The sequence below is a fragment of the Oncorhynchus clarkii genome, unplaced genomic scaffold (genome assembly GCF_045791955.1).
Source record: "Oncorhynchus clarkii lewisi isolate Uvic-CL-2024 unplaced genomic scaffold, UVic_Ocla_1.0 unplaced_contig_8391_pilon_pilon, whole genome shotgun sequence".
NCBI lineage: Eukaryota > Metazoa > Chordata > Actinopteri > Salmoniformes > Salmonidae > Oncorhynchus > Oncorhynchus clarkii.
The window spans coordinates 274,262-296,696 of NW_027261155.1; the positions used below are offsets into that span (position 1 = coordinate 274,262).

The following is a 22,435-nucleotide window of genomic DNA, read 5'->3' on the forward strand; positions in this document are numbered from 1 at the left end:
AGAGAGACTGGGCTGGGTCAGGGACAGAGAGACTGGGCTGGGTCAGAGACAGAGAGACTGGGCAGGGTCAGGGACAGAGAGACAGGGCTGGGTCAGGGACAGAGAGACTGGGCTGGGTCAGGTACAGAGAGACTGGGCTGGGTCAGGGACAGAGAGGCTGGGCTGGGTCAGGGACAGAGAGGCTGGGCTGGATCAGGGACAGAGAGACTGGGTCAGGGACAGAGGGGCTGGGTCAGGGACAGAGAGGCTGGGTCAGGGACAGAGACTGGGATGGGTCAGGGACAGAGACTGGGCTGGGATAGAGAGGCTGGGTCAGGGACAAAGACTTTGCTGGGTCAGGGACAGAGACCCGGCCGGGTCAGGGACAGAGAGACTCGGCTGGGTCAGGGACAGAGAGACTGGGCTGGGTCAGGGACAGAGAGACTGGGCTGGGTCAGGGACAGAGAGACTGGGCTGTGTCAGGGACAGAGAGACTGGGCTGGGTCAGGGACAGAGAGACTGGGCTGGGTCAGGGACAGAGAGACTGGGCTGGGTCAGGGACAGAGAGACTGGGCTGGGTCAGGGACAGAGAGGCTGGGCTGGGTCAGGGACAGAGGCTGGGCTGGATCAGGGATAGCGAGACTGGGTCAGGGACAGAGAGGCTGGGACAGGGAGAGAGACTTGGCTGGGTCAGGGATAGAGAGACTGGGCTGGGTCAGGGACAGAGACTGGGCTGGGTCAGGGACAGAGAGACTGGGCTGGGTCAGGGACAGAGAGACTGAGCTGGGTCAGGGACAGAGAGGCTGGGCTGGGTCAGGGACAGAGAGGCTGGGCTGGATCAGGGACAGAGAGACTGGTTCAGGGCCAGAGAGGCTGGGTCAGGGACAGAGAGGCTGGGTCAGGGACAGAGAATTGGCTGGGTCAGGGACAGAGACCGGGCTGGGTCAGGGACACAGACCGGGCTGGGTCAGGGACAGAGAGACTGTGCTCGGTCATGGACAGAGAGACTGGGCAGGGTCAGGGACAGAGAGACTGGGCTGGGTCAGAGACAGAGAGACTGGGTCAGGGACAGAGAGGCTGGGTCAGGGACAGAGATGCTGGGTTAGGGACAGAGAGGCTGGGTCAGGGACAGAGACTGGGCTGGGTCAGGGATAGAGAGGCTGGGTCAGGGACAGAGAGGCTGGGTCAGGGACAGAGAGGCTGGGTCAGGGACAGAGATGCTGGTTCAGGGACAGAGAGGCAGGGTCAGGGACAGAGACTGGGCTGGGTCAGGGACAGAGACTGGGCTGGGTCAGGGACAGAGACTGGGCTGGGTCAGGGATAGAGAGGCTGGGTCAGGGACAGAGATGCTGGGTCAGGGACAGAGAGGCTGGGTCAGGGACAGAGACTGGGCTGGGTCAGGGACAAAGACTGGGCTGGGTCAGAGACAGAAGGGCTGGGTCAGAGGCAGAAGGGCTGGGTCAGAGACAGGGTGATAGTGGCCTGGGTCAGAGACAGAAGGGCTGGAATGGGTCAGAGACAGAGATACTGGGCTGGGTCAGAGACAGAAGGGCTGGGTCAGAGAAAGAAGGGCTGGGTCAGAGACAGAAGGGACAGGGACAGAGAGTACTAAAAAAATAGTACCACTGAACACAAAACACCAAGAGCAGCTATCAGAGTTAGATGATGTCTCTGGTTCAGGGACAGAGAGGCTGGGTCAGGGACAGAGAGGCTGGGTCAGGGACAGAGATGCTGGGTTAGGGACAGAGAGGCTGGGTCAGGGACAGAGACTGGGCTGGGTCAGGGATAGAGAGGCTGGGTCAGGGACAGAGAGGCTGGGTCAGGGACAGAGAGGCTGGGTCAGGGACAGAGATGCTGGTTCAGGGACAGAGAGGCAGGGTCAGGGACAGAGACTGGGCTGGGTCAGGGACAGAGACTGGGCTGGGTCAGGGACAGAGACTGGGCTGGGTCAGGGACAGAGACTGGGCTGGGTCAGGGATAGAGAGGCTGGGTCAGGGACAGAGATGCTGGGTCAGGGACAGAGAGGCTGGGTCAGGGACAGAGACTGGGCTGGGTCAGGGACAAAGACTGGGCTGGGTCAGAGACAGAAGGGCTGGGTCAGAGGCAGAAGGGCTGGGTCAGAGACAGGGTGATAGTGGCCTGGGTCAGAGACAGAAGGGCTGGAATGGGTCAGAGACAGAGATACTGGGCTGGGTCAGAGACAGAAGGGCTGGGTCAGAGAAAGAAGGGCTGGGTCAGAGACAGAAGGGCTGGGTCAGAGACAGGGTGATAGTGGGCTGGGTCAGAGACAGAAGGACTGGGTCAGAGACAGAGATACTGGGCTGGGTCAGAGACAGAAGGGCTGGGTCAGAGACAGAAGGGCTGGGTCAGAGACAGGGTGATAGTGGGCTGGGTCAGAGACAGAAGGACTGGGTCACAGACAGAGACAGAAGGGCTGGGTCAGAGACAGAAGGGCTGGGCTGGGTCAGAGACAGAGACACTGGGCTGGGTCATGGACAGAGACACTGGGCTGGGTCAGGGACAGAGAGACTGGGCTGGGTCAGAGACAGAGACACTGGGCTGGGTCAGGGACACAGACCGGGCTGGGTCAGGGACAGAGAGACTGTGCTCGGTCATGGACAGAGAGACTGGGCAGGGACAGAGAGACTGGGCTGGGTCAGAGACAGAGAGACTGGGCATGGTCAGGGACAGAGAGACAGGGCTGGGTCAGGGACAGAGAGACTGGGCAGGGTCAGGGACAGAGAGACTGGGCTGGGTCAGGGACAGAGAGACTGGGCTGGGTCAGGGACAGAGAGGCTGGGCTGGGTCAGGGACAGAGAGGCTGGGCTGGATCAGGGACAGAGAGACTGGGTCAGGGACAGAGAGGCTGGGTCAGGGACAGAGAGGCTGGGTCAGTGACAGAGACTGGGATGGGTCAGGGACAGAGACTTGGCTGGGTCAGGGACAGAGAGGCTGGGTCAGGGACAGAGACTTGGCTGGGTCAGGGACAGAGACCGGGCTGGGTCATGGACAGAGAGACTGGGCTGGGTCAGTGACAGAGAGACTGGGCTGGGTCAGGGACAGAGAGACTGGGCTGGGTCAGGGACAGAGAGACTGGGCTGTGTTAGGGACCGAGAGACTGGGCTGTGTCAGGGACAGAGAGACTGGGCTGTGTCAGGGACAGAGAGACTGGGCAGAGTCAGGGACAGAGAGACTGGGCTGGGTCAGGGACAGAGAGACTGGGCTGGGTCAGGGACAGAGAGGCTGGGCTGGATCAGGGACAGAGAGGCTGGGCTGGATCAGGGACAGAGAGACTGGGTCAGGGACAGAGAGGCTGGGCCAGGGACAGAGAGACTGGGTCAGGGACAGAGACTTGGCTGGGTCAGGGATAGAGAGACTGGGCTGGGTCAGGGACAGAGAGCCTGGGCTGGGTCAGGGACAGTGAGGCTGGGTCAGGGACAGAGACTGGGCTAGGTCAGGGACAGAGAGACTGGGCTGGGTCAGGGACAGAGAGACTAGGCTGGTTCAGGGACAGAGAGGCTGGGTCAGGGACAGAGAGGCTGGGTCAGGGACAGAGATGCTGGGTTAGGGACAGAGAGGCTGGGTCAGGGACAGAGACTGGGCTGGGTCAGGGATAGAGAGGCTGGGTCAGGGACAGAGAGGCTGGGTCAGGGACAGAGAGGCTGGGTCAGGGACAGAGATGCTGGTTCAGGAACAGAGAGGCTGGGTCAGGGACAGAGACTGGGCTGGGTCAGGGATAGAGAGGCTGGGTCAGGGACACAGACCGGGCTGGGTCAGGGACAGAGAGACTGTGCTCGGTCAGGGACAGAGAGACTGGGCAGGGTCAGGGACAGAGAGAGACTGGGCTGGGTCAGGGACAGAGAGAGACTGGGCTGGGTCAGGGACAGAGAGACTGGGCTGGGTCAGAGACAGAGAGACTGGGCAGGGTCAGGGACAGAGAGACAGGGCTGGGTCAGGGACAGAGAGACTGGGCTGGGTCAGGGATAGAGAGACTGGGCTGGGTCAGGGACAAAGAGGCTGGGCTGGGTCAGGGACAGAGAGGGTGGGCTGGATCAGGGACAGAGAGACTGGGTCAGGGACAGAGGGGCTGGGTCAGGGACAGAGAGGCTGGGTCAGGGACAGAGACTGGGATGGGTCAGGGACAGAGACTGGGCTGGGATAGAGAGGCTGGGTCAGTGACAAAGACTTTGCTGGGTCAGAGACAGAGAGACTGGGCAGGGTCAGGGACAGAGAGACAGGGCTGGGTCAGGGACAGAGAGACTGGGCTGGGTCAGGGACAGAGAGACTGGGCTGGGTCAGGGACAGAGAGGCTGGGCTGGGTCAGGGACAGAGAGGCTGGGCTGGATCAGGGACAGAGAGACTGGGTCAGGGACAGAGGGGCTGGGTCAGGGACAGAGAGGCTGGGTCAGGGACAGAGACTGGGATGGGTCAGGGACAGAGACTGGGCTGGGATAGAGAGGCTGGGTCAGGGACAAAGACTTTGCTGGGTCAGGGACAGAGACCCGGCCGGGTCAGGGACAGAGAGACTCGGCTGGGTCAGGGACAGAGAGACTGGGCTGGGTCAGGGACAGAGAGACTGGGCTGGGTCAGGGACAGAGAGACTGGGCTGTGTCAGGGACAGAGAGACTGGGCTGGGTCAGGGACAGAGAGACTGGGCTGGGTCAGGGACAGAGAGACTGGGCTGGGTCAGGGACAGAGAGACTGGGCTGGGTCAGGGACAGAGAGGCTGGGCTGGGTCAGGGACAGAGAGGCTGGGCTGGATCAGGGATAGCGAGACTGGGCCAGGGACAGAGAGGCTGGGACAGGGAGAGAGACTTGGCTGGGTCAGGGATAGAGAGACTGGGCTGGGTCAGGGACAGAGACTGGGCTGGGTCAGGGACAGAGAGACTGGGCTGGGTCAGGGACAGAGAGACTGAGCTGGGTCAGGGACAGAGAGGCTGGGCTGGGTCAGGGACAGAGAGGCTGGGCTGGATCAGGGACAGAGAGACTGGTTCAGGGCCAGAGAGGCTGGGTCAGGGACAGAGAGGCTGGGTCAGGGACAGAGAATTGGCTGGGTCAGGGACAGAGACCGGGCTGGGTCAGGGACACAGACCGGGCTGGGTCAGGGACAGAGAGACTGTGCTCGGTCATGGACAGAGAGACTGGGCAGGGTCAGGGACAGAGAGACTGGGCTGGGTCAGAGACAGAGAGACTGGGCATGGTCAGGGACAGAGAGACAGGGCTGGGTCAGGGACAGAGAGACTGGGCTGGGTCAGGGACAGAGAGACTGGGCTGGGTCAGGGACAGAGAGGCTGGGCTGGGTCAGGGACAGAGAGGCTGGGCTGGATCAGGGACAGAGAGACTGGGTCAGGGACAGAGAGGCTGGGTCAGGGACAGAGAGGCTGGGTCAGTGACAGAGACTGGGATGGGTCAGGGACAGAGACTTGGCTGGGTCAGGGACAGAGAGGCTGGGTCAGGGACAGAGACTTGGCTGGGTCAGGGACAGAGACCGGGCTGGGTCATGGACAGAGAGACTGGGCTGGGTCAGTGATAGAGAGACTGGGCTGGGTCAGGGACAGAGAGACTGGGCTGGGTCAGGGACAGAGAGACTGGGCTGTGTTAGGGACAGAGAGACTGGGCTGTGTCAGGGACAGAGAGACTGGGCTGGGTCAGGGACAGAGAGACTGGGCAGGGTCAGGGACAGAGAGACTGGGCTGGGTCAGGGACAGAGAGACTGGGCTGGGTCAGGGACAGAGAGGCTGGGCTGGATCAGGGACAGAGAGACTGGGTCAGGGACAGAGAGGCTGGGCCAGGGACAGAGAGGCTGGGTCAGTGACAGAGACTTGGCTGGGTCAGGGATAGAGAGACTGGGCTGGGTCAGGGACAGAAACTGGGCTGGGTCAGGGACAGAGAGACTGGGCTGGGTCAGGGACAGAGAGACTGGGCTGGGTCAGGGACAGAGAGCCTGGGCTGGGTCAGGGACAGTGAGGCTGGGTCAGGGACAGAGACTGGGCTAGGTCAGGGACAGAGAGACTGGGCTGGGTCAGGGACAGAGAGACTAGGCTGGTTCAGGGACAGAGAGGCTGGGTCAGGGACAGAGAGGCTGGGTCAGGGACAGAGATGCTGGGTTAGGGACAGAGAGGCTGGGTCAGGGACAGAGACTGGGCTGAGTCAGGGATAGAGAGGCTGGGTCAGGGACAGAGAGGCTGGGTCAGGGACAGAGAGGCTGGGTCAGGGACAGAGATGCTGGTTCAGGGACAGAGAGGCAGGGTCAGGGACAGAGACTGGGCTGGGTCAGGGACAGAGAGGCTGGGTCAGGGACAGAGACTGGGCTGGGTCAGGGATAGAGAGGCTGGGTCAGGGACAGAGATGCTGGGTCAGGGACAGAGAGGCTGGGTCAGGGACAGAGACTGGGCTGGGTCAGGGACAAAGACTGGGCTGGGTCAGAGACAGAAGGGCTGGGTCAGAGGCAGAAGGGCTGGGTCAGAGACAGTGTGATAGTGGGCTGGGTCAGAGACAGAAGGGCTGGAATGGGTCAGAGACAGAGATACTGGGCTGGGTCAGAGACAGAAGGGCTGGGTCAGAGACAGAAGGACTGGGTCAGAGACAGAGATACTGGGCTGGGTCAGAGACAGAAGGGCTGGGTCAGAGACAGAAGGGCTGGGTCAGAGACAGGGTGATAGTGGGCTGGGTCACAGACAGAAGGACTGGGTCACAGACAGAGACAGAAGGGCTGGGTCAGAGACAGAAGGGCTGGGCTGGGTCAGAGACAGAAGGGCTGGGCTGGGTCAGAGACAGAGACACTGGGCTGGGTCATGGACAGAGAGACTGGGCAGGGTCAGGGACAGAGAGACTGGGCTGGGTCAGAGACAGAGACACTGGGCTGGGTCAGGGACACAGACCGGGCTGGGTCAGGGACAGAGAGACTGTGCTCGGTCATGGACAGAGAGACTGGGCAGGGTCAGGGACAGAGAGACTGGGCTGGGTCAGAGACAGAGAGACTGGGCATGGTCAGGGACAGAGAGACAGGGCTGGGTCAGGGACAGAGAGACTGGGCTGGGTCAGGGACAGAGAGACTGGGCTGGGTCAGGGACAGAGAGGCTGGGCTGGGTCAGGGACAGAGAGGCTGGGCTGGATCAGGGACAGAGAGACTGGGTCAGGGACAGAGAGGCTGGGTCAGGGACAGAGAGGCTGGGTCAGTGACAGAGACTGGGATGGGTCAGGGACAGAGACTTGGCTGGGTCAGGGACAGAGAGGCTGGGTCAGGGACAGAGACTTGGATGGGTCAGGGACAGAGACCGGGCTGGGTCATGAACAGAGAGACTGGGCTGGGTCAGTGACAGAGAGACTGGGCTGGGTCAGGGACAGAGAGACTGGGCAGGGTCAGGGACAGAGAGACTGGGCTGTGTTAGGGACCGAGAGACTGGGCTGTGTCAGGGACAGAGAGACTGGGCTGTGTCAGGGACAGAGAGACTGGGCAGGGTCAGGGACAGAGAGACTGGGCTGGGTCAGGGACAGAGAGACTGGGCTGGGTCAGGGACAGAGAGGCTGGGCTGGATCAGGGACAGAGAGGCTGGGCTGGATCAGGGACAGAGAGACTGGGTCAGGGACAGAGAGGCTGGGCCAGGGACAGAGAGGCTGGGTCAGGGACAGAGACTTGGCTGGGTCAGGGATAGAGAGACTGGGCTGGGTCAGGGACAGAAACTGGGCTGGGTCAGGGACAGAGAGACTGGGCTGGGTCAGGGACAGAGAGACTGGGCTGGGTCAGGGACAGAGAGCCTGGGCTGGGTCAGGGACAGTGAGGCTGGGTCAGGGACAGAGACTGGGCTAGGTCAGGGACAGAGAGACTGGGCTGGGTCAGGGACAGAGAGACTAGGCTGGTTCAGGGACAGAGAGGCTGGGTCAGGGACAGAGAGGCTGGGTCAGGGACAGAGATGCTGGGTTAGGGACAGAGAGGCTGGGTCAGGGACAGAGACTGGGCTGGGTCAGGGATAGAGAGGCTGGGTCAGGGACAGAGAGGCTGGGTCAGGGACAGAGAGGCTGGGTCAGGGACAGAGATGCTGGTTCAGGAACAGAGAGGCTGGTTCAGGAGCAGAAAGGCTGGGTCAGGGACAGAGACTGGGCTGGGTCAGGGACAGAGACTGGGCTGGGTCAGGGATAGAGAGGCTGGGTCAGGGACACAGACCGGGCTGGGTCAGGGACAGAGAGACTGTGCTCGGTCAGGGACAGAGAGACTGGGCAGGGTCAGGGACAGAGAGAGACTGGGCTGGGTCAGGGACAGAGAGAGACTGGGCTGGGTCAGGGACAGAGAGACTGGGCTGGGTCAGAGACAGAGAGACTGGGCAGGGTCAGGGACAGAGAGACAGGGCTGGGTCAGGGACAGAGAGACTGGGCTGGGTCAGGGATAGAGAGACTGGGCTGGGTCAGGGACAGAGAGGCTGGGCTGGGTCAGGGACAGAGAGGCTGGACTGGATCAGGGACAGAGAGACTGGGTCAGGGACAGAGGGGCTGGGTCAGGGACAGAGAGGCTGGGTCAGGGACAGAGACTGGGATGGGTCAGGGACAGAGACTGGGCTGGGATAGAGAGACTGGGCTGGGTCAGGGACAGAGAGACTGGGCTGGGTCAGAGACAGAGACCCGGCCGGGTCAGGGACAGAGAGACTCGGCTGGGTCAGGGACAGAGAGACTGGGCTGGGTCAGGGACAGAGAGACTGGGCTGGGTCAGGGATAGAGAGACTGGGCTGTGTCAGGGACAGAGAGACTGGGCTGTGTCAGGGACAGAGAGACTGGGCTGGGTCAGGGACAGAGAGACTGGGCTGGGTCAGGGACAGAGAGACTGGGCTGGGTCAGGGACAGAGAGGCTGGGCTGGGTCAGGGACAGAGAGGCTGGGCTGGATCAGGGATAGAGAGACTGGGTCAGGGACAGAGAGGCTGGGACAGGGACAGAGACTTGGCTGGGTCAGGGATAGAGAGACTGGGCTGGGTCAGGGACAGAGACTGGGCTGGGTCAGGGACAGAGAGACTGGGCTGGGTCAGGGACAGAGAGACTGAGCTGGGTCAGGGACAGAGAGGCTGGGCTGGGTCAGGGACAGAGAGGCTGGGCTGGATCAGGGACAGAGAGACTGGGTCAGGGCCAGAGAGGCTGGGTCAGGGACAGAGACTTGGCTGGGTCAGGGACAGAGACCGGGCTGGGTCAGGGACACAGACCGGGCTGGGTCAGGGACAGAGAGACTGTGCTCGGTCATGGACAGAGAGACTGGGCAGGGTCAGGGACAGAGAGACTGGGCATGGTCAGGGACAGAGAGACAGGGCTGGGTCAGGGACAGAGAGACTGGGCTGGGTCAGGGACAGAGAGACTGGGCTGGGTCAGGGACAGAGAGGCTGGGCTGGGTCAGGGACAGAGAGGCTGGGCTGGATCAGGGACAGAGAGACTGGGTCAGGGACAGAGAAGCTGGGTCAGGGACAGAGAGGCTGGGTCAGTGACAGAGACTGGGATGGGTCAGGGACAGAGACTTGGCTGGGTCAAGGACAGAGAGGCTGGGTCAGGGACAGAGACTTGGCTGGGTCAGGGACAGAGACCGGGCTGGGTCATGGACAGAGAGACTGGGCTGGGTCAGTGACAGAGAGACTGGGCTGGGTCAGGGACAGAGAGACTGGGCTGGGTCAGGGACAGAGAGACTGGGCTGTGTTAGGGACAGAGAGACTGGGCTGTGTCAGGGACAGAGAGACTGGGCTGTGTCAGGGACAGAGAGACTGGGCAGGGTCAGGGACAGAGAGACTGGGCTGGGTCAGGGACAGAGAGACTGGGCTGGGTCAGGGACAGAGAGGCTGGGCTGGATCAGGGACAGAGAGACTGGGTCAGGGACAGAGAGGCTGGGCCAGGGACAGAGAGGCTGGGTCAGGGACAGAGACTTGGCTGGGTCAGGGATAGAGAGACTGGGCTGGGTCAGGGACAGAAACTGGGCTGGGTCAGGGACAGAGAGACTGGGCTGGGTCAGGGACAGAGAGACTGGGCTGGGTCAGGGACAGAGAGCCTGGGCTGGGTCAGGGACAGTGAGGCTGGGTCAGGGACAGAGACTGGGCTGGGTCAGGGACAGAGACTGGGCTGGGTCAGGGACAGAGACTGGGCTGGGTCAGGGATAGAGAGGCTGGGTCAGGGACACAGACCGGGCTGGGTCAGGGACAGAGAGACTGTGCTCGGTCAGGGACAGAGAGACTGGGCAGGGTCAGGGACAGAGAGAGACTGGGCTGGGTCAGGGACAGAGAGAGACTGGGCTGGGTCAGGGACAGAGAGACTGGGCTGGGTCAGAGACAGAGAGACTGGGCAGGGTCAGGGACAGAGAGACAGGGCTGGGTCAGGGACAGAGAGACTGGGCTGGGTCAGGGATAGAGAGACTGGGCTGGGTCAGGGACAGAGAGGCTGGGCTGGGTCAGGGACAGAGAGGCTGGGCTGGATCAGGGACAGAGAGACTGGGTCAGGGACAGAGGGGCTGGGTCAGGGACAGAGAGGCTGGGTCAGGGACAGAGACTGGGATGGGTCAGGGACAGAGACTGGGCTGGGATAGAGAGACTGGGCTGGGTCAGGGACAGAGAGACTGGGCTGGGTCAGAGACAGAGACCCGGCCGGGTCAGGGACAGAGAGACTCGGCTGGGTCAGGGACAGAGAGACTGGGCTGGGTCAGGGACAGAGAGACTGGGCTGGGTCAGGGACAGAGAGACTGGGCTGTGTCAGGGACAGAGAGACTGGGCTGTGTCAGGGACAGAGAGACTGGGCTGGGTCAGGGACAGAGAGACTGGGCTGGGTCAGGGACAGAGAGACTGGGCTGGGTCAGGGACAGAGAGGCTGGGCTGGGTCAGGGACAGAGAGGCTGGGCTGGATCAGGGATAGAGAGACTGGGTCAGGGACAGAGAGGCTGGGACAGGGACAGAGACTTGGCTGGGTCAGGGATAGAGAGACTGGGCTGGGTCAGGGACAGAGACTGGGCTGGGTCAGGGACAGAGAGACTGGGCTGGGTCAGGGACAGAGAGACTGAGCTGGGTCAGGGACAGAGAGGCTGGGCTGGGTCAGGGACAGAGAGGCTGGGCTGGATCAGGGACAGAGAGACTGGGTCAGGGCCAGAGAGGCTGGGTCAGGGACAGAGACTTGGCTGGGTCAGGGACAGAGACCGGGCTGGGTCAGGGACACAGACCGGGCTGGGTCAGGGACAGAGAGACTGTGCTCGGTCATGGACAGAGAGACTGGGCAGGGTCAGGGACAGAGAGACTGGGCATGGTCAGGGACAGAGAGACAGGGCTGGGTCAGGGACAGAGAGACTGGGCTGGGTCAGGGACAGAGAGACTGGGCTGGGTCAGGGACAGAGAGGCTGGGCTGGGTCAGGGACAGAGAGGCTGGGCTGGATCAGGGACAGAGAGACTGGGTCAGGGACAGAGAAGCTGGGTCAGGGACAGAGAGGCTGGGTCAGTGACAGAGACTGGGATGGGTCAGGGACAGAGACTTGGCTGGGTCAAGGACAGAGAGGCTGGGTCAGGGACAGAGACTTGGCTGGGTCAGGGACAGAGACCGGGCTGGGTCATGGACAGAGAGACTGGGCTGGGTCAGTGACAGAGAGACTGGGCTGGGTCAGGGACAGAGAGACTGGGCTGGGTCAGGGACAGAGAGACTGGGCTGTGTTAGGGACAGAGAGACTGGGCTGTGTCAGGGACAGAGAGACTGGGCTGTGTCAGGGACAGAGAGACTGGGCAGGGTCAGGGACAGAGAGACTGGGCTGGGTCAGGGACAGAGAGACTGGGCTGGGTCAGGGACAGAGAGGCTGGGCTGGATCAGGGACAGAGAGACTGGGTCAGGGACAGAGAGGCTGGGCCAGGGACAGAGAGGCTGGGTCAGGGACAGAGACTTGGCTGGGTCAGGGATAGAGAGACTGGGCTGGGTCAGGGACAGAAACTGGGCTGGGTCAGGGACAGAGAGACTGGGCTGGGTCAGGGACAGAGAGACTGGGCTGGGTCAGGGACAGAGAGCCTGGGCTGGGTCAGGGACAGTGAGGCTGGGTCAGGGACAGAGACTGGGCTAGGTCAGGGACAGAGAGACTGGGCTGGGTCAGGGACAGAGAGACTAGGCTGGTTCAGGGACAGAGAGGCTGGGTCAGGGACAGAGAGGCTGGGTCAGGGACAGAGATGCTGGGTTAGGGACAGAGAGGCTGGGTCAGGGACAGAGACTGGGCTGGGTCAGGGATAGAGAGGCTGGGTCAGGGACAGAGAGGCTGGGTCAGGGACAGAGAGGCTGGGTCAGGGACAGAGATGCTGGTTCAGGGACAGAGAGGCTGGGTCAGGGACAGAGACTGGGCTGGGTCAGGGACAGAGACTGGGCTGGGTCAGGGATAGAGAGGCTGGGTCAGGGACAGAGATGCTGGGTCAGGGACAGAGAGGCTGGGTCAGGGACAGAGACTGGGCTGGGTCAGGGACAAAGACTGGGCTGGGTCAGAGACAGAAGGGCTGGGTCAGAGGCAGAAGGGCTGGGTCAGAGACAGGGTGATAGTGGGCTGGGTCAGAGACAGAAGGGCTGGAATGGGTCAGAGACAGAGATACTGGGCTGGGTCAGAGACAGAAGGGCTGGGTCAGAGACAGAAGGGCTGGGTCAGAGATAGGGTGATAGTGGGCTGGGTCAGAGACAGAAGGACTGGGTCACAGACAGAGACAGAAGGGCTGGGTCAGAGACAGAAGGGCTGGGCTGGGTCAGAGACAGAGACACTGGGCTGGGTCATGGACAGAGAGACTGGGCAGGGTCAGGGACAGAGAGACTGGGCTGGGTCAGAGACAGAGACACTGGGCTGGGTCAGGGACACAGACCGGGCTGGGTCAGGGACAGAGAGACTGTGCTCGGTCATGGACAGTTGACTGGGCAGGGTCAGGGACAGAGAGACTGGGCTGGGTCAGAGACAGAGAGACTGGGCATGGTCAGGGACAGAGAGACAGGGCTGGGTCAGGGACAGAGAGACTGGGCTGGGTCAGGGACAGAGAGACTGGGCTGGGTCAGGGACAGAGAGGCTGGGCTGGGTCAGGGACAGAGAGGCTGGGCTGGATCAGGGACAGAGAGACTGGGTCAGGGACAGAGAGGCTGGGTCAGGGACAGAGAGGCTAGGTCAGTGACAGAGACTGGGATGGGTCAGGGACAGAGACTGGGCTGGGTCAGGGACAGAGAGACTGGGCTGGGTCAGGGACAGAGAGACTGGGCTGGGTCAGGGACAGAGAGGCTGGGCTGGGTCAGGGACAGAGAGGCTGGGCTGGATCAGGGACAGAGAGACTGGGTCAGGGACAGAGAGGCTGGGTCAGGGACAGAGAGGCTAGGTCAGTGACAGAGACTGGGATGGGTCAGGGACAGAGACTTGGCTGGGTCAGGGACAGAGAGGCTGGGTCAGGGACAGAGACTTGGCTGGGTCAGGGACAGAGGCCGGGCTGGGTCATGGACAGAGAGACTGGGCTGGGTCAGTGACAGAGAGACTGGGCTGGGTCAGGGACAGAGAGACTGGGCTGGGTCAGGGACAGAGAGACTGGGCTGTGTTAGGGACAGAGAGACTGGGCTGTGTCAGGGACAGAGAGACTGGGCTGTGTCAGTGACAGAGAGACTGGGCAGGGTCAGGGACAGAGAGACTGGGCTGGGTCAGGGACAGAGAGACTGGGCTGGGTCAGGGACAGAGAGGCTGGGCTGGATCAGGGACAGAGAGACTGGGTCAGGGACAGAGAGGCTGGGCCAGGGACAGAGAGGCTGGGTCAGGGACAGAGACTTGGCTGGATCAGGGATAGAGAGTCTGGGCTGGGTCAGGGACAGAAACTGGGCTGGGTCAGGGACAGAGAGAATGGGCTGGGTCAGGGACAGAGAGACTGGGCTGGGTCAGGGACAGAGAGCCTGGGCTGGGTCAGGGACAGTGAGGCTGGGTCAGGGACAGAGACTGGGCTAGGTCAGGGACAGAGAGACTGGGCTGGGTCAGGGACAGAGAGACTAGGCTGGTTCAGGGACAGAGAGGCTGGGTCAGGGACAGAGAGGCTGGGTCAGGGACAGAGAGGCTGGGTCAGGGACAGAGATGCTGGTTCAGGAACAGAGAGGCTGGGTCAGGGACAGAGACTGGGCTGGGTCAGGGACAGAGACTGGGCTGGGTCAGGGATAGAGAGGCTGGGTCAGGGACAGAGAGGCTGGGTCAGGGACAGAGAGGCTGGGTCAGGGACAGAGACTGGGCTGGGTCAGGGACAAAGACTGGGCTGGGTCAGAGACAGAAGGGCTGGGTCAGAGGCAGAAGGGCTGGGTCAGAGACAGGGTGATAGTGGGCTGGGTCAGAGACAGAAGGGCTGGAATGGGTCAGAGACAGAGATACTGGGCTGGGTCAGAGACAGAAGGGCTGGGTCAGAGAAAGAAGGGCTGGGTCAGAGACAGAAGGGCTGGGTCAGAGACAGGGTGATAGTGGGCTGGGTCAGAGACAGAAGGACTGGGTCAGAGACAGAGATACTGGGCTGGGTCAGAGACAGAAGGGCTGGGTCAGAGACAGAAGGGCTGGGTCAGAGACAGGGTGATAGTGGGCTGGGTCAGAGACAGAAGGACTGGGTCACAGACAGAGACAGAAGGGCTGGGTCAGAGACAGAAGGGCTGGGCTGGGTCAGAGACAGAGACACTGGGCTGGGTCAGAGACAGAAAGGCTGTGTCAGAGACAGAAGGGCTGTGTCAGAGACAGAAGGGCTGGGTCAGAGACAGAAGGGCTGGGTCAGAGACAGAAGGGCTGGGCTGGGTCAGAGACAGAGACAGAAGGGCTTGGCTGGGTCAGAGACAGAAGGGCTGGGTCAGAGACAGAAGGGCTGGGCTGGGTCAGAGACAGAGATACTGGGCTGGGCTGGGTCAGAGACAGAAGGGCTGGGTCAGAGACAGAAGGGCTGGGCTGGGTCAGAGACAGAGATACTGGGCTGGGCTGGGTCAGAGACAGAAGGGCTGGGCTGGGTCAGAGACAGAGACAGAAGGGCTGGGCTGGGTCAGAGACAGAGATACTGTGCTGGGTCAGAGACAGAAGGGCTGGGCTGGGTCAGAGACAGAAGGGCTGGGCTGGGTCAGAGACAGAAGGGCTGGGTCAGAGACAGAAGGGCTGGGATGGGTCAGAGACAGAGATACTGGGCTGGGTCAGAGACAGAGATACTGGGCTGGGCTGGGTCAGAGACAGAAGGGCTGGGCTGGGTCAGAGACAGAAGGGCTGGGCTGGGTCAGAGACAGAAGGGCTGGGTCAGAGACAGAAGGGCTGGGCTGGGTCAGAGACAGAGATACTGGGCTGGGTCAGAGACAGAAGGGCTGGGCTGGGTCAGAGACAGAGATACTGGGCTGGGTCAGAGACAGAGACAGAAGGGCTGGGCTGGGTCAGAGACAGAGATACTGGGCTGGGTCAGAGACAGAAGGGCTGGGCTGGGTCACAGACAGAAGGGCTGGGTCAGAGACAGAAGGGCTGGGCTGGGTCAGAGACAGAGATACTGGGCTGGGTCAGAGACAGAGATATTGGGCTGGGTCAGAGACAGAAGGGCTGGGCTGGGTCAGAGACAGAAGGGCTGGGCTGGGTCAGAGATAGGGTGATAGTGGGCTGGGTCAGAGACAGAGATACTTGTCTGGGCTGGGTCAGATACAGAAGGCCTGGGCTGGGTCAGAGATAGGGTGATAGTGGGCTGGGTCAGAGACAGAAGGACTGGGTCACAGACAGAGACAGAAGGGCTGGGTCAGAGACAGAAGGGCTGGGCTGGGTCAGAGACAGAGACACTGGGCTGGGTCAGAGACAGAAAGGCTGTGTCAGAGACAGAAGGGCTGTGTCAGAGACAGAAGGGCTGGGTCAGAGACAGAAGGGCTGGGTCAGAGACAGGGTGATAGTGGGCTGGGTCAGAGACAGAAGGACTGGGTCAGAGACAGAGACAGAAGGGCTGGGTCAGAGACAGAAGGGCTGGGCTGGGTCAGAGACAGAAGGGCTGGGCTGGGTCAGAGACAGAAGGGCTGGGTCAGAGACAGAAGGGCTGGGATGGGTCAGAGACAGAGATACTGGGCTGGGTCAGAGACAGAGATACTGGGCTGGGCTGGGTCAGAGACAGAAGGGCTGGGCTGGGTCAGAGACAGAAGGGCTGGGCTGGGTCAGAGACAGAAGGGCTGGGTCAGAGACAGAAGGGCTGGGCTGGGTCAGAGACAGAGATACTGGGCTGGGTCAGAGACAGAAGGGCTGGGCTGGGTCAGAGACAGAGATACTGGGCTGGGTCAGAGACAGAGACAGAAGGGCTGGGCTGGGTCAGAGACAGAGATACTGGGCTGGGTCAGAGACAGAAGGGCTGGGCTGGGTCACAGACAGAAGGGCTGGGTCAGAGACAGAAGGGCTGGGCTGGGTCAGAGACAGAGATACTGGGCTGGGTCAGAGACAGAGATACTGGGCTGGGTCAGAGACAGAAGGGCTGGGCTGGGTCAGAGACAGAAGGGCTGGGCTGGGTCAGAGATAGGGTGATAGTGGGCTGGGTCAGAGACAGAGATACTTGTCTGGGCTGGGTCAGATACAGAAGGCCTGGGCTGGGTCAGAGATAGGGTGATAGTGGGCTGGGTCAGAGACAGAAGGACTGGGTCACAGACAGAGACAGAAGGGCTGGGTCAGAGACAGAAGGGCTGGGCTGGGTCAGAGACAGAGACACTGGGCTGGGTCAGAGACAGAAAGGCTGTGTCAGAGACAGAAGGGCTGTGTCAGAGACAGAAGGGCTGGGTCAGAGACAGAAGGGCTGGGTCAGAGACAGGGTGATAGTGGGCTGGGTCAGAGACAGAAGGACTGGGTCAGAGACAGAGACAGAAGGGCTGGGTCAGAGACAGAAGGGCTGGGCTGGGTCAGAGACAGAAGGGCTGGGCTGGGTCAGAGACAGAAGGGCTGGGTCAGAGACAGAAGGGCTGGGATGGGTCAGAGACAGAGATACTGGGCTGGGTCAGAGACAGAGATACTGGGCTGGGCTGGGTCAGAGACAGAAGGGCTGGGCTGGGTCAGAGACAGAAGGGCTGGGCTGGGTCAGAGACAGAAGGGCTGGGTCAGAGACAGAAGGGCTGGGCTGGGTCAGAGACAGAGATACTGGGCTGGGTCAGAGACAGAAGGGCTGGGCTGGGTCAGAGACAGAGATACTGGGCTGGGTCAGAGACAGAGACAGAAGGGCTGGGCTGGGTCAGAGACAGAGATACTGGGCTGGGTCAGAGACAGAAGGGCTGGGCTGGGTCACAGACAGAAGGGCTGGGTCAGAGACAGAAGGGCTGGGCTGGGTCAGAGACAGAGATACTGGGCTGGGTCAGAGACAGAGATACTGGGCTGGGTCAGAGACAGAAGGGCTGGGCTGGGTCAGAGACAGAAGGGCTGGGCTGGGTCAGAGATAGGGTGATAGTGGGCTGGGTCAGAGACAGAGATACTTGTCTGGGCTGGGTCAGATACAGAAGGCCTGGGCTGGGTCAGAGATAGGGTGATAGTGGGCTGGGTCAGAGACAGGGTGATAGTAGGGGAAGAGAAGGTCCCACGGAGGGAAACTGGTCCCTTTCTCTGGCTCTTGTTCCTGGAGGAACCATGGAGTGGAGGCTTGGCTTAGTAGGGATATGACTTTCGGATATTTTTAGTTCACCGGGGAAAGTTTTGTATCTTTAATGAGGCTAACAGAGGTGTCGGAGTTTCTCATAGCCTAGTGATTAGAGTGTAGAGGTGGCAGGTAGCCTAGTGGTTAGAGTGTAGAGGCGGCAGGTAGCCTAGTGGTTAGAGTGTAGAGGTGGCAGGTAGCGTAGTGGTTAGAGTGTAGAGGCGTCAGGTAGCCTAGTGGTTAGAGTGTAGAGGTGGCAGGTAGCCTAGTGGTTAGAGTGTAGAGGTGGCAGGTAGCCTAGTGGTTAGAGTGTAGAGGTGGCAGGTAGCCTAGAAGTTAGAGCGTTGGTACAAATCTGTCGCTCTGCCCCTGAACAAGGCAGTTAACCCACTGCCACTAGAGGTGGCAGGTAGCCTAGTGGTTAGAGTGTAGAGGCGGCAGGTAGCCTAGTGGTTAGAGTGTAGAGGCGGCAGGTAGCCTAGTGGTTAGAGTGTAGAGGCGGCAGGGTAGCCTAGTGGTTAGAGTGTAGAGGTGGCAGGTAGCCTAGTGGTTAGAGTGTAGAGGTGGCAGGTAGCCTAGTGGTTAGAGTGTAGAGGTGGCAGGTAGCCTAGTGGTTAGAGTGTAGAGGTGGCAGGTAGCCTAGAAGTTAGAGCGTTGGTACAAATCTGTCGTTCTGCCCCTGAACAGGCAGTTAACCCACTGCTCCTAGGCCGTCACTGAAAATAAGAATTTGTTCTTAACTGACTTGCCTGGTTAAATAAAGAATTTTAAAAAATCAAATAAAAAGTTGATTGGTCGCGTATGCAGATGTCACAGCAGGTGTTCCTGGCGCCTACAGTGCATTTCAATCCAGACCTACAGTAGGGCAGGCTTGGATTCGCCAAAAGGTTTTTTCCCCAGGTGCATTCCGTGCATACTGATCGTCGATGTTGGCGATGTCATTAACAAAATAGCCTCCAATACCCTACTCAGCAAACTGGATGCAGTCTATCACAGTGCCATCCGTTGTCACCAAAGCCCCATATACCACCCACCACTGCGACCTGTAGTGGCCCTCGCTACATATTCGCTACATATTCGTTGCCAAACCCACTGGCTCCAGGTCACCTATAAGTCTTTGCTAGGTAAAGCTACGCCTTATCTCAGCTCACTGATCATATACCAGCAGGTATATCTCACTGGTCACCCCCAAAGCCAACACCTCATTTGGCCACCTTTCCTTCCTACTACCACCACCACTACTACTACCACCACCACTACTACTACTTCCACCACCACCACTAATCACTGCTACTACTACCACCACCACTACTACTACTACCACTACTTCCACTACCACTACCACTACTTCCACTACTTCCACCACCACTCCTACTACTACCGCTACTACCACTACCACTACTACCTCTATCACTGCTACCACTACCACTACTACTACTACCACCACTACTTCCACCACCATCACTACTACTACTACTACTACTGCTACTACCACTACCACCACTACTACTACCACCACCACTACCACTACTACCACCACCACTACTACTTCCAGCACCACCACTACCACTACTACCACCACCACTACTACTTCCAGCACCACCACTACTACTACCACTACTACCACCACCACTACTACTACCACCACCACTACCACTACTACCACCACCACTACTACTTCCACCACCACCACTACTACTACCACCACCACTATTACTACCACCACCACTACCACTACTACCACCACCACTACTACTTCCAGCACCACCACTACCACTACTACCACCACCACTACTACTTCCAGCACCACCACCACCACTACTACCACCACCACCACTACTACTACCACTACTACCACCACCACTACTACTACCACCACCACTACCACTACTACCACCACCACTACTACTTCCAGCACCAGCACCACCACTACTACTACTTCCACCACTAATCACCGCTACTACTACCACCACCACCACTACCACTGCTACTGCTACGACAATTCATTAATGAATCCTACTATTGGTAATATTGTAAGGATCCATTGTCAGAATTATTCATTATTTGCATTATACATCAAACAGGCCGGCAATAATTTTATGATCGCCATGAACAAAAAGCCACTAATCAACTGAAACTGATGTGTAGTCTAGTTCTGTCTCAGATCCCAACCAGGCTGAGGGGTTACTCAGACCCTAACCAGGCTGAGGGGTTACTCAGACCCTAACCAGGCTGAGGGGTTACTCAGACCCTAACCAGGCTGAGGGGTTACTCAGACTCTAACCAGGATGAGGGGTTACTCAGACCCTAACCAGGCTGAAGGGTTACTCAGACCCTAACCAGGCTGAAGGGTTACTCAAATCACAGAGACTGGATATAGGGCCAGTCTATAATACATGGGATCTAACCTACTGGGGAACTGGTTATAGGGCCAGTCTATAATGGATATAGGGCCAGTCTATAATACATGGGATCTAACCTACTGGGGAACTGGATATAGGTCATCCTTCCTACAGTCATTGGCATTAATACATCTTAATTTCGATTCTACCCATAAGTCTCTGTGCACTACTTTTGACCAGAGCTCTATGGGGTGCCATTTTGGGAATAAGCCACAATCTAGATACAGCTCTAATTCCCATGATGTATTACACCATTTAGATGTATTGATGCCAATGACTGTAGGAATATAATTTATATAATATATATCCAGCTCCCCAGTAGGTTAGATCCCATCATCCAAAAGGATTCAATCATGATAAGGTCATCACATTAAACTCCACCCAGGTATCTTCTATCCCCCTGGGTTTTCTTGATTAATTACTGCCAATGATCTTTAATTCTCCGTCTCTCTTTCTAACCACAGTATTGTAGGACGTCCCAAATGGCAACATATTCCCTATATAGTGCACTACTTTTGACCAGGGCCCATAGAGTTCTGGTCAAAAGCAGTGCACTATATGGGTAATAGGGTAATGCCATTCGGGACGCTTGTAAGACTCCCCGTAGTGACGGTGCGTCCTTTAACTAATGAATTTATCTTTCTCCACAGACCATCACATTGTGGTCCGGATGTCAACGCTGTTTTCCCATTCATTCATAAGTAAGCAATCATAATTTTACAAGCGATTGTTTTACAAAACAATTCATAAGAAAAGCCCGTTTTAGGTCTCTAGCTGAAGATCGACAAACTCATATTCACATGGAAACCCGTAGTTTTAGAGGTAGGATACACGTAAAAATGAATTGCCTATTCATTAGCTTAGGAAATCACAAAAACAACTTCATAACTCAATCTTTCTTTTTAGATGGTTTTTAATTGACCAAGCACAGGGGCCAATTAGCTGTAGAAACAACAACGTATGTCATATCAGACTATGATGTCAGTGAATATGAGAATGAAGTTGTCCGGCTGAGTTGGAGAACACTTATTTGAACTTAGCTAATTAAATCTAACATAAAATATATAGTATTCCTAAAATAATGGGTTATTATCCTAGTCCACATCTGTTACAAAACAACACACGATAAATATTCTATCAGAATCCCCACACCAACCCCCCTCCCCAGATGTGCGTGTTGCCGGGATAAACTTTTGACTGCGCTATCCAAAACGGTCTGATAATCGAACAAAGCGTCTTACCTGAAGAAGCAGCGATCCCAAACCAAATCCGACAGAAACACGTCAAATCTCTCTTCATTTCCAATTCTCCAGTCCTGCGAAGGTTTAACCAATTATTATTTTTACTACAAAACGTCGCGTGTTTGAGGTGTTGACTGCAAGAGCCGCAGAGAAAAAGGGGTCAAATAAAACTCCGTGAGGGATAACGGGACAAACTCAGGTGCGCGTAGTGTGGAAGTGGGAAGCGGTGACTCTGTCACTAGAACCGCACGAGGAGGATGTGCTGGGTGAAATGGAGAAAACTAAAATAAACCATTTCCTATTTCCCTGTTTAAAAAAAAACAAAGGATGAATCAAGTCCTGAATGGACCCACAATGGTTTCCTTTTCCCTCGCTCGTGACTGGCACGCACACATAGGACACACACACACGGGCACACGCACACACACGCCACTCTCGTTCATAAAACAGGCTAAGCCTTCCAGTCACCGTGGAGGAATCCCACGAGAAATGTCCTTCCTGGAGTGAAGATGTAATCCCAACACTATATTATTACCACGTTAGACTGCTTCATTTAACTGGTATGTCACTGTTGCTTCTCTTGAAATTCAACACTGCACACAGCCAAGTAATTTACCAATTCACAATTTTCAACTTTAACCTTAGACATACATAGGCGAGTTAATGACAGTTATATCCTTGACTCAGTCTCCTCCATTTATAAAGAATTGTAAAGAATTACACAATTTCCCAAATTCAACTTGTACTTTTTGACATTTAAAATCGTTAATGGGAGTTTTATCCTTTACTTGATTTAATCCCTGTTCAGGATCATATGACAACAATACAATTTTTGCAGAATTGAAAACTTGCTTTAATGGTTAACAATATACAATTAGATTCTGGTAAGGTCATGCCACAAACAAATATGTCTGTCAATATCAATTTCAGCCTCAGAGATCTTTAAGTCCCTTAGAGATGCTACAGGGCATCCGGAAAGTATTCAGACCCCTTTCCCTTTTTCCACATTTTGTTACGTTACAGCCTTATTCTAAAATGGATACAATACTTTTTCCCCCCTCATCAATCGACACAATACACCATAATGACAAAGTGAAAACAGGGTTTTAGACATTTTTGCAAATGTATAAAAAATTTAAAATTAAAAAATACATTTTCTACATAGTTATTCAGGCCCTTTCCTATGAGACTCGAAATTGAGCTCAGGTCCATCCTGTTTCCATTGATCATTCTTGACATATTTTT

General features: G+C 57.9%; 1 protein-coding gene across 2 annotated transcripts in view; it reads right to left on the reverse strand.

The window, feature by feature from the left end:
* Window positions 1-21,424, reverse strand: part of LOC139405487 (vascular endothelial growth factor receptor 3-like) — a 267,475-nt gene extending 246,051 nt beyond the window's left edge. The window contains exon 1 of one of the 2 annotated variants that reach the window (XM_071147825.1): window positions 21,191-21,424. In XM_071147825.1, coding sequence (XP_071003926.1) covers window positions 21,191-21,248 — 58 coding nt within the window. In that variant the 5' untranslated portion in view covers window positions 21,249-21,424. The remainder of the gene's footprint in view (window positions 1-21,190) is intronic. The other variant, XM_071147823.1, reaches the window with a different exon arrangement.
* Between the last annotated feature and the right edge of the window lie 1,011 nt (window positions 21,425-22,435).